The sequence below is a fragment of the Gymnoscopelus braueri genome, assembly GCF_963280865.1.
Source record: "Gymnoscopelus braueri genome assembly, chromosome: 11".
NCBI lineage: Eukaryota > Metazoa > Chordata > Actinopteri > Myctophiformes > Myctophidae > Gymnoscopelus > Gymnoscopelus braueri.
Genome location: NC_137613.1, coordinates 3,722,864 through 3,741,021, shown reverse-complemented (window position 1 = coordinate 3,741,021; position 18,158 = coordinate 3,722,864). Strand labels below are relative to the sequence as shown.

The 18,158-nt window shown below is 41.2% G+C and overlaps 2 protein-coding genes across 12 annotated transcripts in view; both read right to left on the bottom strand.

The window, feature by feature from the left end:
* LOC308094996 (NACHT, LRR and PYD domains-containing protein 3-like) overlaps positions 1-18,158 on the bottom strand; it is a 569,186-nt gene that overhangs the window by 94,676 nt on the left and 456,352 nt on the right. The window lies entirely within an intron of this gene.
* Positions 8,122-16,353, bottom strand: LOC308095040 (uncharacterized protein). 2 transcript variants are annotated; one of them, XM_080441958.1, is made up of 8 exons: positions 16,279-16,353; positions 14,130-14,268; positions 12,918-12,981; positions 11,868-11,936; positions 11,394-11,441; positions 11,042-11,284; positions 10,376-10,550; positions 8,122-9,859 (listed from the first exon to the last, which is right to left on the bottom strand). In XM_080441958.1, the coding sequence occupies exons 6-8, from the start codon at positions 11,213-11,215 to the stop codon at positions 9,723-9,725; spliced, it is 486 nt and encodes a 161-aa protein (XP_080298084.1). In that variant the 5' UTR covers positions 11,216-11,284; positions 11,394-11,441; positions 11,868-11,936; positions 12,918-12,981; positions 14,130-14,268; positions 16,279-16,353; the 3' UTR covers positions 8,122-9,722. The 2 variants fall into 2 exon arrangements, with proteins under 2 accessions (XP_080298084.1, XP_080298085.1); XM_080441959.1 differs by lacking the exon at positions 16,279-16,353 and having other exon boundaries at positions 11,235-11,284; positions 14,130-14,558.

Here is an 18,158-nt window from a genome sequence, read left to right as displayed (position 1 = left end):
ACACACACACACACACCATACTGTATGTGGCGGCTGCCAATTATAGCAGAGACAGACATCACAATACTTCGCCAGCCTTTTTGCCTCCTTTTTGGGCATCTCCAGTTGGTGAAACCCTCTAACAACCAGTCTGTGGGTATAATGTCCTAGGCTGTCAAAAATAAAAACAATAGTCTGCACCTATAGCCCAGCTCTGAGATGGTATGTAGGAGTGATTGGTATTTAATGACCTTGGTCATAAAGGCTTCCTCTTGGCTAGGGTCAAAGGTGAAGGATGTCTCTAATACAGACACTTCATCAACCACAACATCATCTGGTGTATTAGCTGTCAATGTCTGAGTGACACACACACACACACACACACACACACACACACACACACACACACACACACACACACACACACACACACACACACACACACACACACACACACACACACACACACACACACACACACACACACACACACACACACAACCTCGCTTTACAACAAAGCATCACATGACCAAACTCCCCTGAGGTCACATGACTTACTGTCAGCTGTGGAGGTGAATGCTTTAGCACTTGTAAACTGTGATGTGATTCTAATTACAACAAGTCACTTCTAACAGCTTTTTTTTTTAAATAGCAGATCCACAAGCTCACAATGCATCATATCGTTGTGAGCTTGTAGATCTGCTATTTTTGAATAATTTTGATGTATTTATAATATTTTCAGATGGGGTCCACCACCAAATACATATCAGTTATTTAAAAAATATATCAGTTTATGGCTACTTGACATGAAGATGTTTCAGAACCACTGATCTATCTAACTCACATGGACTTCTGTTCTGCTCTGCTCTTCTAAACATGTTGCTGACCAGTGTTGAACTCCACTACCTTTTTACTAACTAGTATTGTAACTAATTACTTTAGCAATTCAACAACATCTGTTACAATGACTGAGATTAAAATAGTCTTCAGAGGATTATAATGTTTATTATCATCCAGTGATCTACTGTCACTCTAACCTCAGCACAGCAAGAGACATGACCCGCCCTATTCTACCTCTGATTGGTTTAGTTTTAGACACGAGGAGAGATGATTGGTTAAGGTATAGGGTCAGATATCATGGTAAGCCAATCTGAGGCAGAGCTGGGCGGGTCTTGCCTCTGTCTCCCTGGTGCAAACATACGCAGGAAACACTCACACACACACACACACACACACACACACACACACACACACACACACACACACACACACACACACACACACACACACACACACACACACACACACACACCATACTGTATGTGGCGGCTGCCAATTATAGCAGAGACAGACATCACAATACTTCGCCAGCCTTTTTGCCTCCTTTTTGGGCATCTCCAGTTGGTGAAACCCTCTAACAACCAGTCTGTGGGTATAATGTCCTAGGCTGTCAAAAATAAAAACAATAGTCTGCACCTATAGCCCAGCTCTGAGATGGTATGTAGGAGTGATTGGTATTTAATGACCTTGGTCATAAAGGCTTCCTCTTGGCTAGGGTCAAAGGTGAAGGATGTCTCTAATACAGACACTTCATCAACCACAACATCATCTGGTGTATTAGCTGTCAATGTCTGAGTGACACACACACACACACACACACACACACACACACACACACACACACACACACACACACACACACACACACACACACACACACACACACACACACACACACACACACACACACAACCTCGCTTTACAACAAAGCATCACATGACCAAACTCCCCTGAGGTCACATGACTTACTGTCAGCTGTGGAGGTGAATGCTTTAGCACTTGTAAACTGTGATGTGATTCTAATTACAACAAGTCACTTCTAACAGCTTTTTTTTTTAAATAGCAGATCCACAAGCTCACAATGCATCATATCGTTGTGAGCTTGTAGATCTGCTATTTTTGAATAATTTTGATGTATTTATAATATTTTCAGATGGGGTCCACCACCAAATACATATCAGTTATTTAAAAAATATATCAGTTTATGGCTACTTGACATGAAGATGTTTCAGAACCACTGATCTATCTAACTCACATGGACTTCTGTTCTGCTCTGCTCTTCTAAACATGTTGCTGACCAGTGTTGAACTCCACTACCTTTTTACTAACTAGTATTGTAACTAATTACTTTAGCAATTCAACAACATCTGTTACAATGACTGAGATTAAAATAGTCTTCAGAGGATTATAATGTTTATTATCATCCAGTGATCTACTGTCACTCTAACCTCAGCACAGCAAGAGACATGACCCGCCCTATTCTACCTCTGATTGGTTTAGTTTTAGACACGAGGAGAGATGATTGGTTAAGGTATAGGGTCAGATATCATGGTAAGCCAATCTGAGGCAGAGCTGGGCGGGTCTTGCCTCTGTCTCCCTGGTGCAAACATACGCAGGAAACACTCACACACACACACACACACACACACACACACACACACACACACACACACACACACACACACACACACACACACACACACACACACACACACACACACACACACACACACACACACACACACACACACACACACACACACACACACACACCATACTGTATGTGGCGGCTGCCAATTATAGCAGAGACAGACATCACAATACTTCGCCAGCCTTTTTGCCTCCTTTTTGGGCATCTCCAGTTGGTGAAACCCTCTAACAACCAGTCTGTGGGTATAATGTCCTAGGCTGTCAAAAATAAAAACAATAGTCTGCACCTATAGCCCAGCTCTGAGATGGTATGTAGGAGTGATTGGTATTTAATGACCTTGGTCATAAAGGCTTCCTCTTGGCTAGGGTCAAAGGTGAAGGATGTCTCTAATACAGACACTTCATCAACCACAACATCATCTGGTGTATTAGCTGTCAATGTCTGAGTGACACACACACACACACACACACACACACACACACACACACACACACACACACACACACACACACACACACACACACACACACACACACACACACACACACACACACACACACACACACACAACCTCGCTTTACAACAAAGCATCACATGACCAAACTCCCCTGAGGTCACATGACTTACTGTCAGCTGTGGAGGTGAATGCTTTAGCACTTGTAAACTGTGATGTGATTCTAATTACAACAAGTCACTTCTAACAGCTTTTTTTTTTAAAATAGCAGATCCACAAGCTCACAATGCATCATATCGTTGTGAGCTTGTAGATCTGCTATTTTTGAATAATTTTGATGTATTTATAATATTTTCAGATGGGGTCCACCACCAAATACATATCAGTTATTTAAAAAATATATCAGTTTATGGCTACTTGACATGAAGATGTTTCAGAACCACTGATCTATCTAACTCACATGGACTTCTGTTCTGCTCTGCTCTTCTAAACATGTTGCTGACCAGTGTTGAACTCCACTACCTTTTTACTAACTAGTATTGTAACTAATTACTTTAGCAATTCAACAACATCTGTTACAATGACTGAGATTAAAATAGTCTTCAGAGGATTATAATGTTTATTATCATCCAGTGATCTACTGTCACTCTAACCTCAGCACAGCAAGAGACATGACCCGCCCTATTCTACCTCTGATTGGTTTAGTTTTAGACACGAGGAGAGATGATTGGTTAAGGTATAGGGTCAGATATCATGGTAAGCCAATCTGAGGCAGAGCTGGGCGGGTCTTGCCTCTGTCTCCCTGGTGCAAACATACGCAGGAAACACTCACACACACACACACACACACACACACACACACACACACACACACACACACACACACACACACACACACACACACACACACACACACACACACACACACACACACACACACACACACACACACACACACACACACACACACACCATACTGTATGTGGCGGCTGCCAATTATAGCAGAGACAGACATCACAATACTTCACCAGCCTTTTTGCCTCCTTTTTGGGCATCTCCAGTTGGTGAAACCCTCTAACAACCAGTCTGTGGGTATAATGTCCTAGGCTGTCAAAAATAAAAACAATAGTCTGCACCTATAGCCCAGCTCTGAGATGGTATGTAGGAGTGATTGGTATTTAATGACCTTGGTCATAAAGGCTTCCTCTTGGCTAGGGTCAAAGGTGAAGGATGTCTCTAATACAGACACTTCATCAACCACAACATCATCTGGTGTATTAGCTGTCAATGTCTGAGTGACACACACACACACACACACACACACACACACACACACACACACACACACACACACACACACACACACACACACACACACACACACACACACACACACACACACACACACACACACACACACACACACACACAACCTCGCTTTACAACAAAGCATCACATGACCAAACTCCCCTGAGGTCACATGACTTACTGTCAGCTGTGGAGGTGAATGCTTTAGCACTTGTAAACTGTGATGTGATTCTAATTACAACAAGTCACTTCTAACAGCTTTTTTTTTTAAATAGCAGATCCACAAGCTCACAATGCATCATATCGTTGTGAGCTTGTAGATCTGCTATTTTTGAATAATTTTGATGTATTTATAATATTTTCAGATGGGGTCCACCACCAAATACATATCAGTTATTTAAAAAATATATCAGTTTATGGCTACTTGACATGAAGATGTTTCAGAACCACTGATCTATCTAACTCACATGGACTTCTGTTCTGCTCTGCTCTTCTAAACATGTTGCTGACCAGTGTTGAACTCCACTACCTTTTTACTAACTAGTATTGTAACTAATTATTTTAGCAATTCAACAACATCTGTTACAATGACTGAGATTAAAATAGTCTTCAGAGGATTATAATGTTTATTATCATCCAGTGATCTACTGTCACTCTAACCTCAGCACAGCAAGAGACATGACCCGCCCTATTCTACCTCTGATTGGTTTAGTTTTAGACACGAGGAGAGATGATTGGTTAAGGTATAGGGTCAGATATCATGGTAAGCCAATCTGAGGCAGAGCTGGGCGGGTCTTGCCTCTGTCTCCCTGGTGCAAACATACGCAGGAAACACTCACACACACACACACACACACACACACACACACACACACACACACACACACACACACACACACACACACACACACACACACACACACACACACACACACACACACACACACACACACACACACACACACACACACACACACACACACACACACACACACACACACACAATCTTTCTATCTTTATTCCAGGCAGAACTAAACAGTGATCTGAAGACATGCTTCCTATATCAACAGTACAGGTTGTGTTTATAATACTTTTACTCATTCAGATTCAGACACACTTTTACAAATTAAATACCAAGTGGTTCTAGTATAATGTATAAAACACTTCAACAACATTAACCCCTTAACCCCTCTATTCTTAGTAGGCAGGCAGGCAGGCAGACAGACAGATGGAACGAACTATAGACAGAGAGACAGCCCAAGGGGGAGGGAAGGAGGGAGGGAGAGCGAGAGAGAGAGGAACTCAAAGTCTCAGAGTCATATCTTATCACATTATTTTTTACAAGGCTCCACACACACACACACACACACACACACACACACACACACACACACACACACACACACACACACACACACACACACACACACACACACACACACACACACACACACACACCCACAGTGCAGGTAAATGTTTCACCACATTGTGTGACTGGAAGCTGTAAACAGGTTCAACTGTTAGTAGTAAGATATGGCGCCATGCTAACTTGTTCTCACCTCACCTCACCTCTCCCCTCTCTCTCTCTCTACCTCACACACACCATACTGTATGTGGCGGATGCCAATTATAGCAGAGACAGACATCACAATACTTCGCCAGCCTTTTTGCCTCCTTTTTGGGCATCTCCAGTTGGTGAAACCCTCTAACAACCAGTCTGTGGGTATAATGTCCTATGCTGTCAAAAATAAAAACAATAGTCTGCACCTATAGCCCAGCTCTGAGATGGTATGTAGGAGTGATTGGTATTTAGTGACCTTGGTCATAAAGGCTTCCTCTAGGCTAGGGTCAAAGGTGAAGGATGTCTCTAATACAGACACTTCATCAACCACAACATCATCTGGTGTATTAGCTGTCAATGTCTGAGTGACACACACACACACACACACACACACACACACACACACACACACACACACACACACACACACACACACACACACACACACACACACACACACACACACACACACACACACACACACACACACACACACACACACACACACACACACACACAACCTCGCTTTACAACAAAGCATCACATGACCAAACTCCCCTGAGGTGACATGACTTACTGTCAGCTGTGGAGGTGAATACTTTACACTTGTAAACTGTGATGTGATTCTAAATACAGCACGTCACTTCTAACAGCTTTTTTTTAAATAGCAGATCCACAAGCTCACAATGCATCATATCGTTGTGAGCTTGTAGATCTGCTATTTTTGAATAATTTTGATGTATTTATATATTTTCAGATGGGGTCCACCACCAAATACATATCAGTTATTTAAAAAAATATATCAGTTTATGTCTCCTTGACATGAAGATGTTTCAGAACCACTGATCTATCTAACTCACATTGACTTCTGTTCTGCTCTGCTCTTCTAAACATGTTGCTGACCAGTGTTGAACTCCACGACCTTTTTACTAACTAGTATTGTAACTAATTACTTTAGCAATTCAACAACATCTGTTACAATGACTGAGATTAAAATAGTCTTCAGGTGATTATAATGTTTATTATCATCCAGTGATCTACTGTCACTCTAACCTCAGCACAGCAAGAGACATGACCCGCCCTATTCTGCCTCTGATTGGTTTAGGTTTAGACACGAGGAGAGATGATTGGTTAAGGTATAGGGTCAGATATCATGGTAAGCCAATCTGAGGCAGAGCTGGGCGGGTCTTGCCTCCGTCTCCCTGGTGCAAACATACGCAGGAAACACTCACTCCTCTCCGCAAGCACGCAGGCGTGCACATGCACACACGCATGCACGTGCACACACGCACACACACACACACACACACACACACACACACACACACACACACACACACACACACACACACACACACAGTTCATTTAAGTATATTAAATACCAAGTGGTTCTAGTATATGGTATAAAACACTTCAATAAAATTAACCCCTTCACCCCTATATTCTTAGTAAAACACAGCTGAGTTGGCTCTGTACTTGGACAGCTTTTTTCCCTCTACACCAAATCTCTTTGCCAAAAAATTGCCGATCTACAAGCTCACAATGAGTCACAACGCCACACGATCCCCTCCAGAATAGGGTCTGTAGGGTTCAAGCGGTTAACATTCTTAACACCAGACTAGAGAGATTATTGCTACATTATTGCTATTATTGTTTAAAATCTCTTACCCTGCAATAATCTTTATGCTTTGATCCGACGAGGCAAAACAAAATGGAGTCCAGACGGTTCAGTTGACTGTGAATCAACACACTGACAGTTCTTGGGCACAGACATGAAAAATTATACCCTTATCTGACAGGGCAGGTACTTTGACCTGCAATCAACGGCACACACACAGCACACACACACACACGCGCCCACACACGCACACATGCACATACGCCCACACACACACACGCGCCCACACACACACACACACACACACACACACACACACACACACACACACACACACACACACACGAAGACAACTCATTTTATGTTTAGTTGGGCTCGGGTGTTGCCTCTGAAAATAGCTGATCTACGGGCTTGTAGATCGGCTATTTTCAGCATGCAACCAAGTGTAAAATCAGCCATTACGACACCATCAAGACACCGCCAACATGTTAGTCGACTAAATCAACTGTAGATTTATTCGACTATAATCTTATATTTTGTCGACTAAAACTAGACAAAAACTCAAACATTTCAGATGACTAAATTATGACATTTTATTCAAAAGACTATGACTAAAACTAAATCTAAATCAACAGTGATGTGAATACAGTTTGTACATCACAGATCAACAGAACATGAAGAAAGGATGAATAAGCTGTGTTGCAGCAGCTTGATAAAGAACCATCACAGCTCTCCTTCAGTGTTTACTGACTGACCTGTAATCAAAGTTTACAATAACACTGTGATTCTCAAAGTGGGGTCCGGGGGTCCTTGAGGGGGTTCCACGGGGTCCCCCAAAATGTGTTAATATAGCATCAAAATCAGTTTAGCCACTTCAGACCTACATACATCAACTATTTGAAAGTAGCAGATCTACAAGATCAGCAATTGGCATGATCTGTAGATCTTTTAGAACGTTTTTCAAAACCTTTTCAGGTGGGTGTCTGGGGCCAAATATACAGTATATATATATGATTGATTTGTCTTTGTTAAAGTGTCACGCTTCCAAGGAAGCCCCGCCCACATGGATAAGGATAATAAGGATAATTCCTTTTAACAGGTCGTTCATGAAAGTCCTTGCGGTCTTGTTTCCAATGAGAACATGTGAGCAATTGGGGTTAAGAGTCTTGCTCAGGGACAAATTTCATATCATCGGCACATATGCTGGGATAGCCTGGAATCGAACCTGGGGCAACCAGGGCCTCTGGTTCCCTAGGCGGGCTCACTAACCACTCAGCTATGGCCGCCCCTATGGACTTACAGGACACTTTTACATTTCATTTGACATGAACAATGAACCGTCATGATAATTCACAAACAATGAGCCAAACGAATAACCAACTAAAACACTCAAGAGCTCAAGCTTCACACTGTATATATAATACCCACACATTGTATTCATTTGAGGGTCCTTGACATGAAAAGGTTTTACAACCACTGCTGTAACACACATGATAAACACATCTCTGTCTGTGTCTATCAGTCCAAAGCCTAAACTCTGTTTACATATATAGTACCGAGTTTGAATCCAACTCCTACAATATATCACATCTAAATGGGAATCTACATGTAAATCTTACATTGAGATATTCAACTTTTCTAAGCATACTGTAACACATTAAGAAAGTGAATGTTTTTCACCAATGACTTTTCTACTTATAGGTCTACATCTTAACAGACCATTAACTAATGCAACATCAATACTGTACTGAATGAAGTGGTCCAAACTTGTAAACACACACTACACCATGTATTGTTGGCAGACAATGGTTATTAGCTTGTTCAAAATTACCTTGCATTACCATATTTCCAAAAATGTATGAAAACAAACTTAAAAATGACAGAAAACATGGTTTTAATATTCAAATGTATTTCAGAATGCAGGTAAATACTGTCCCTGGTCGTTCCAGGTACGATTCCAGGCCATGCCAGCAATGTGTCCCTGAGCAAGACTCTTAACCCGTTATTGTTCCCCGAACGGCGTAAAATAGTCAATTTAGAGGACACATCGTATGTGCAAATATATACAGCCACACAAAATACCCCCATAAAAAAGAGGGTGTTTAAGAACTATTAGTGCAACTCCAAACACTGCAACAAGAACAGCCTGAAGCTTCAAGTCTTATAATATCTGTGAATCTGTAAACATTTGACTCCTTTTTGACTGTAAGAACAACAGTCTATTTGTCCATGAAAGAACAGTATTGTCCATGAGGCTGTAAACCTTGTACTGTATGCACAAGGAAAACACAATAGAGTGTGGCGGGGTACCCTAAGTTTGACTTGCGCCCGTTTCACTTGTGTTCTTTGGGATGCCTCCCTCGCGCTCTGGAGCAGAACCAAGACACTTCTTTACAGTTTCACTGAAGTCCTTGTGGGTCAGCTTGAGGTCGAACTGCCGAGCAGCAGCTGAAAGACAAGATTACAAAAATAAGAGTGAGGAAGAGAGAGAGAGTGTGTGTATGTCCCATACAACTTCCTGTTATATTAATAAGAAAATCACCCTCACTCTGTACAGTAACACAAGCTACAGTCAGCAGCCAGTTAGCTAATAGACTGGACTGGAAAGAGGAGCAAACGGCTAGCCTGGCTCTATCCAGGTAATAACATTTGCATCCGAGCACCTCTAAAGCTCACCAATTAGGTTGTCTTTTTTTGGGTTTATTTCTTATAGCTTGTACTTTCACCATCACCTGATTCCAACCTAACCTTTTCTGTTAGATTAAGTTTTGTCATTTCATGCTTTATTCTTCAACAGGGGATTACAGAGAGACATGAAACAAGGGAAGACATGCAATACAGTGTTAGATTCAAACTCGGTACTATATGGCTCACAAAGAGCATAATTATGTTCTGAATCACCATCAGTCACACCTCACTCCCTAAACTTAAGCTATTAAGTAGTTTGCAGGGGAGGAAACTCACCAAACATGCAGTCTTGTATTGCTGTTTCCTTGAATGGCTTCTTGCTGCTGCAACGCTTGTCTTTCTTCCCAGCCCAGTTGTACTGACAGGCCAAGGCGTTAGTCAGAGCAGTTGCCAGCATCCGTCTGATCAGGTTCTCTGAATTGGTGCCTCCTACCAGAGCCAGGCCAGCAATCTAAATCAGACGAGAGAAAAAAAACGGCCACTGCTTTAGCTGTTGTATTGAGCTACGTTCTGTGGGACATACGTTAGAAAAAGCACAACAGCAACTCTTATTTCATACACAGAGACCAACTTTGTCTTTACACACTTGATACACTGATATTCCAGCCCATGGTATTCAGTCAAGTTCATGCCAGTCGTTACGTTTAACCACTTAAACCCTGATGTCCCAATTTTGGTCATGTCAATATATAATATAAAACAATTTCAAAACTTTTCCATAAATAGCAGATCTACAAGCTCACTACATGCACCGTGACATGTTTTGAACTTGTAGACTAGAATTATTTGTGGTTGAGTAGCTAAGACTAGAATTATTTGTGGTCAAGTAGCTAAAGGGCAATAACTAAGCACCCTTTCCCTAAGGAAATGTGAGCAAGACTGCACTGATATTATTATCCACATTTCATAAATGAATGCAGTTCAGTCTGTCAAATAAATGACCATCTTTTGACGGACTGATTCATTCTTCAGCAATGATTCAGCCTCATTGAAGTCGTATTCATTGGCGATTGGCAGCTGGATGGGGAACATATGGGTTGTGGCTGACCCTGGTCCCTGACTACCAGCCGGGGTCCATGTTGCCCTCTGCCAACTCATTCTTGATGACCTGCACATCTCTGGACAGGTCCTTTACCACCACAAGTACTGCAGCGAGAATTGAAGTCATCTTCTGGATGGTAATGTCTTAAGAAAAATTAAAGTGAAAAGTGTTAAGTGAGAATTGAAGATAACCTGCAAATGACTCATGAGGAATTACACTCACGAGGAATTACACTAAGTCTAATAGACTTGCCTTTCAAAAGCAGCCTGGTGTCATCGCTGTGCGTCTGTGTGGTTCCATCTGTAAAACACAAACATTCATGAGACTTAATCACTGCACACATTTTGAAAGGTTATTAGGCGTGTGTGTGTGTGTGTGTGTGTGTGTGTGTGTGTGTGTGTGTGTGTGTGTGTGTGTGTGTGTGTGTGTGTGTGTGTGTGTGTGTGTGTGTGTGTGTTTGTGTGTGTTTATTCAGTAACAGGGGTCTCCCCTTCCCTACAGCTCTTTAGTAAACAGAAAAGGCTTTTTCAGTATCCTATCAGGAGAGAGAACTCATACAGATGAATTGAATACACAGGAGTATGGGATCAAACTGGTTGCAGTTTCCTCTAAAGAAGTCTAGAGATGCTGTAACATTTACACAAACAACACCACTTTGTCTACAAAGATGATACTTTACATTTTAGTAGTACATTGGGTTCATTAGTGAGGAATACAATGGCATACCATTTTGTGCACGTTGTGGGGGTCCAAGGGGGGTGTACTGCACCGAGCCGTATCCCATTCCCCATATCCCTGTAGAAACAAAATCATTAGTTATAATTCTACTCATGCTTTTGGACCCCGGACCGTTTTTAAGTTGCTTGATTCAGTATTTAGATATTTGATATTCATATTTATCAGACACGCCCCCTTCTTATATAAACCCATTGTAACTTCACACTCCATTTTAACATGTTAGATTAATCAAAAACAACCTAAACACTGAGGCTGCCTCAGTGTTAAGGCTCCCCTAAACACTGAGGCTGCCTCAGTGTTAAGGCTCCCCTAAACACTGAGCTGTACATGAAGCAGATCCAGCATGTAGTCTAGAGCAGTAGGCTACTTCTCAAACCTTTTCATGTCAAGGACCCCCACAATGACATGTATTTGGCTGCGGACCCCCTTCTGAAACACATTTTGTGACAGGGATTTTTCAAAAATAGCAGATCTACAAGCTCATAGCGCGGCACTCGGTGCCGCGCTATGAGCTTGTAGATCTGCTATTTTTGAATAGCCAAAGTGTGTGTGTGTGTGTGTGTGTGTGTGTGTGTGTGTGTGTGTGTGTGTGTGTGTGTGTGTGTGTGTGTGTGTGTGTGTTTTTTTTAGGCTCTATATGGACACTTGTGTTACATATAAATATCATCCTTTGGTAGAACATATTATGGTCTTAGGATTCTATCAACTTATTGTCCTTGTGTTAGTTAACCCTTTAGGACCCTTTAATGACTTCTATCCTAACAGTTTTATGAAAAAAACCTGTTTTTATATCATTGGTGCTCAAAACCTTTTCATGTCAAGGACCCCCAAAATGATATGTATTTGGCCCGGACCCCATCTCAAAATATTATGTTCCAGGGACCCCCAAAAGCAGAGATCAGGGTTAAAAATGATCACTTGCAACAAAAAAAAAAAGGGTTTGCACAAATGTCCAAGATTTTTCAAAAATAGCAGATCTACAAGTTCATATCGCGACACGAATAGCCAAAGTAATGTAAAAATGACACAGATGCTTACCCGGCTTTAATGTGTTGAGGAGTCTGGGCCACGTTCACTGACTAGTTCTCTGTGGACTGACATTCTGGGAAGATTGTAAAAGACAAATAATGCAAAACAAGAGGCTGAAATACTGTTCTATCTCAGCTCTCATAGACAGTCTGTCTATCTGGAGAAGACAATGTTTCATATCCTTCACTATTACATGTTTTTATCAACATGAACTTATTATTTATGCATAAACATGAATTAACATTATTCCATACTTCTGCTCTGACAACAGTTAATACTGTATTGACTTACTAGAAAGACACTTTACAAGACCCTACTGGAGAGAATTAACTCATTTATCAACACCAAAAATAAACATTTATCAACACAAAAGGTAGACTAACATATTAACCCTTTAAGACTGGGAACGCATCTGTATGTCATTTTAAGATTTATTTGGCTATTATTATTACTGTTATTTGAAGATTTTTGAAAATCGTGAAATGTTTTGCAAATCTTTGAATAATATATATATTTTTAAAGCGAACATGTTTAACTCTGTTACAACTTCTGGGGGGTCCCTGGAACAAAATATTTTTTGAGTCTGCGGCCAAATACATATAATGTTTGAGAACCACTGATATTATAGCAATTATGTTTTTTTCTTATGTTGCTTTTTTTTTTCTTTTTTCTTTTTTTTCAGAACAACTATCAGGATTTAAAAGACATTTGTAGAATCCCCCAGAAGCAAAGATTTAAGTTACAGAATGTTACCTTTAAAAATATATATTCAAAGACCCACGATTTCCCCCAAAAATAGCAGATCTACAAGCTCATAGCGCAGCACTCAGTGCCGCGCTATGAGCTTGTAGATCTGCTATTTTTGAATAGCCCAAAGAAATGTAAAAAAATGACACAGATGCGTTCCCGGTCCTGATGGATTAAACACACAACAGGAGCTTTAAACACTAAAGGCAGAAACACAAATACTGTAAAAGTGAAACAAAGCAAAACACAGGTGTGTGTGTGTGTGTGTGTGTGTGTGTGTGTGTGTGTGTGTGTGTGTGTGAGAGAGCAGCAGTAATGGCTGCCATCAATCTGACTGCTTAGACCTTTAGATTCAACTACACACAATAAACTAAAACACAATCACCACATTTATGGTAAAACCCTCAAGACAAGCTTTGTTTTACATCACAGAGCTTATTTTGAACATGTTTTATGTTCTAATACTTTATTTACCTGAACAAACAGGGACAAACTGATGTTGTTCTTTCTCTCTTCCTTGAAGAATGACGTCACCTGACCACCTGGAACTACCTGTGTCTCTCACAGGTGGATTCGCCCCCTTGTGGTGAAACGTGGGATAGGTCTTTTCCTACTGCTCATTCCAAGACACAATAAGGCTCTTAAACATACAAGAAACATACATGATAAAACACACATGTGGGGCTGCCTCAGTGTTTAGGGGAGCCTTAACACTGAGGCTGCCTCAAATTTGTGTAGATCTAATGGCCCTCATTTATCAACGCGGTGCAGCCCAAATAATGGGCCTACGGCGAGATCACCGCACCTTTCGGCATTTATCAATATATCCTGACGTGGGCTTCATCCTACCGTAAGCTGAAATCTCACGTCTGGTAGAGACCAGTTGTTGACGTTGGCTGCGCCCGTTTATTCCATTCTAGACCTGTGGAGCAACATTGTCTGACTGTCTGACAGGCATCTGGACACATAATCCACTCCTAAATGTATATATACACTAATAAATAATCCCTGTGAAAATATAACATTTTATAAAGTAATTTAAACAAACTGCTTTAACAGTCATTCGGTTGCATTGGCTATTTTAAAGGAGAAATCCGGACATTTTAAGTGTTATCTTTGATGTGTAGTTACTCACTCACCGAGTTAGGAAGTGGCGTCGAGTTTTTCCAGCGATTCCCCTGTCTGTGAGTCTGGTCGACCCCCAACATTGGCATAGTGGGAGGCGCGTGTCTTAGTGAAAATCGCCTAATTCCACAGCTCCAAACTTCTTTTTTTTTCCACAAATCCTCCTCATGGTGTCTCCTGATACTTTCACATGCACTGTTTATCACTCACGAGCTGGCGTTCATGGTCAGCGACGTGAATGTTTTCCTCTCGCGTGAAATCTCGCGTCTCACGAGATTTCCCGAGGAGCGCAGTGAGCCGAGGACGGGAAATCTCGCGAGACGCGAGATTTCACGCGATAGATCTGCTATTTTCAAAAAATACGAGCGCTTCTGCGAGTGCATTTTCGGGACTCCCGAACATATTTTCATGGACAGTGAGCTCTACAAATACAGTAGCTTGTCCTATGGTATGGGTTTATGTAATAGAGAGTTATGAAGACTACAACCTGGCTGGGTTAAGGATATACCCGACGCTCCCTTATTATTATTATATTATATTATATATTATACCTCTCTTATTAACGTGGCGGCACGGGATCACTGCCGCCCGTCCGAGTCTGACTGCTTTATTTTAGTGTAACTTGAACGCGCACTGCTCGGTATATGGGGTAAATAAATTAATATGCAAACGTATTCCATTCAAGGCGATGTGATTGGTATCATTATGTCATTCATAGGCTACAAGCCTACGTGACAAAGATTGTACCGCTAAGGATTACATGAAAGACACAGTTGGGCGTGTGTGTGTGTGTGTGTGTGTGTGTGTGTGTGTGTGTGTGTGTGTGTGTGTGTGTGTGTGTGTGTGTGTGTGTGTGTGTGTGAGAGAGAGAGAGAGAGAGAGAGAGAGAGAGAGAGAGAGAGAGAGAGAGAGAGGCGTGTGCGTGTGCGTGTGCGTGTGTGTGTGTGTGTGACTTGACAGGCAGCGAGGCGAGACGGCGAAACTCGTTCTTTTCGGTTCTTCATGTCGTAAAATCGGGGTGTTTCCAGAATATTTAAGGGCGTGTTATTTAAATGACGCTCGTTTTCAGACGGGAGATTTATCAAGGCTGGGACCAAATGAACGCTCGGATCGGCTGTGTAGGATTCGTTGATAAATGTGACTTCGACGTTGGTGTACGGCCGAATATATGGAAAAATATATGCCGGTTTATACGCTGCGTTGATAAATGAGGGCCAATGTTCCCCTCAGAAAAGGAATTCTAGGGTTCAAGTGGTTAATGTAAAATAAACTAAATCTTATCACACAAAGATTTGGTGGACCCCCTATAGTAGCTCTGAGGACCCTCTAGGGGTCCCGGACCCCCTGTTGAAGACCCCTGATGTAGACAGTGTCCTAACATACATTTAACAATGAAACAAAATGCATATAAAGATATGCAGTTCAAATGTTTTTGTATAATTGTTGTGCTATTGCTCGTTTAGATGTTTGAATGTTCATGAAAGACAATGGACTGGACCTGATGGGGAAAGCTTCAGAGTAAAGAGCTGGGTGGGATTTGAACCCTCGAACCTCTGGATCATGTAGACAGAGCTTCAACACACTGTGCTGCCTGCTGCCTTGCTTCATCACAGTCTTCATTCTGCTTTGATTAACAACAAACAATGATACAATAAAAAGAAGAAAAAAAAACTTACAACAGCATATTAGTCTATGGTTTGTTGTGTTGCTTGTCTAGATGTTTGAAGGTTCAGAAACCACAATGTCTCTGGCTTTTATGTCATTATCCATTTGTCTTTTGATGAAGCTTAACATAAAATGTAACACAGTGGCTCAATGGATCAAGAGTCTGCCTACAAAATGGGAAGTTGAACGTTTGATTCCCAGCTCTGACACAGAGTGAACGTGTCCCCAACATCTTGCCAACTGTTGAATACTTATTTTGTGTGTCCTTGGGGGTCCGTGGCCAAATGCATATCAATGTGGGGGTCCTTGACAACAAAATGTTTGAGAACCACTGAGCAGAAGGTCACAGGTTCAAGTCCCGACTCCAACAGTGTGTCTGAGTGTTCTTAAGTAAGACACTAAACTCCAACCTGCTCCTCTGTGGGCAGACATCAGCTGGGCAAAGCTGAAAGCTGCATTTCTCCCACAAGATCAAATAGGTCTAATTAGAAGATGAATAAAGCTGCTATCGGGCAGAATGCCTCGTTTCTTAAAGCACATGTTAGTGAAAATAGCAGATCTACAAGCCCACAAGCTTGTGGATTGGCTTTTCTCGCTATTTTATTAAATGTGTTTTTAATAATAAAAAAGGAATGGGTTTGGACACAATATTTTGTATATATTAGTGAATGAAATGTATAATTTATTAAATACAATAGGTAAAATCAAATACATCTTAAAAAATTAGAGTGAGCAACACTTTATTAGCAAAAAAGTATTTTATTGATATCCTGATAGGACAGTGATAAAAAGCCACAAGGAACCTTAATTTGGAGATTCCTCTAGATAATAATAATAATAACTTTTAACAGAGTATTTCACTACACAATACAATACAATACACTGCAGTATTGATACTTTTACTTGAGTAAAAACTGTGAGTACTTCTTCCATCACTGTATTAAAGCACATAACTGCTGTGTATTTTAATGCAGTTCAAACGTGCAGATCCCCATAATGTCCAGCAGATGGCAGTGCAAAACCATATATTTTATATAGATGAATGATTGATTGATTATTTCACAGTCGCTACAAAACAAAGACATGACACAATCACAACCACTTTATCCATGTATTTGTTGGCTATCAAAAATAGCAGAAAATGTTTGAAGAAATATCGAAAATGTGGACCCCCAGAAGCAAATATTTGAGTTAAAAATGTTCGCTTTAAAAAAATATATATATTCAAAGATATGCACACATTTTAGATTTTTCAAAAATAGCAGATCTACAAGCTCGGTGCCGCGCTATGAGCTTGTATATCTGCAATTTTTTGAATAGCCAAAGCTAAGTGGTTAAAGGTTTAATGACATTCACTTTTACACCACATTCAAAGTCTTTGTCCTGGTCCTTCAAAAGTGTACAAAAAGTTTTAAGTGAAAATTCCATTCCAGTGATCCATGGCAGGTGTTTTTCTCTCACATTTCTAAAGCCTTTTCAACTGCAATGAAAAAAGAAATCTTTGCCTGCGGGTGTCGCTGGTGAGGGATTTTGCCTGTCAATCATCGCCTCTGCTCCGCCACCCCCCCAAAGGAAAGGATAGGGGAGGGGAGGGGCGAGGAGGAGAGTGGGCGGGATTAATCGACTGTGACCTCACTGTCGAAGGGCCAAGCTCAGATTACTTTTCAGCCTAATTATTCAGAAAACCCCAGACCACAGAAAATCCACTGAATG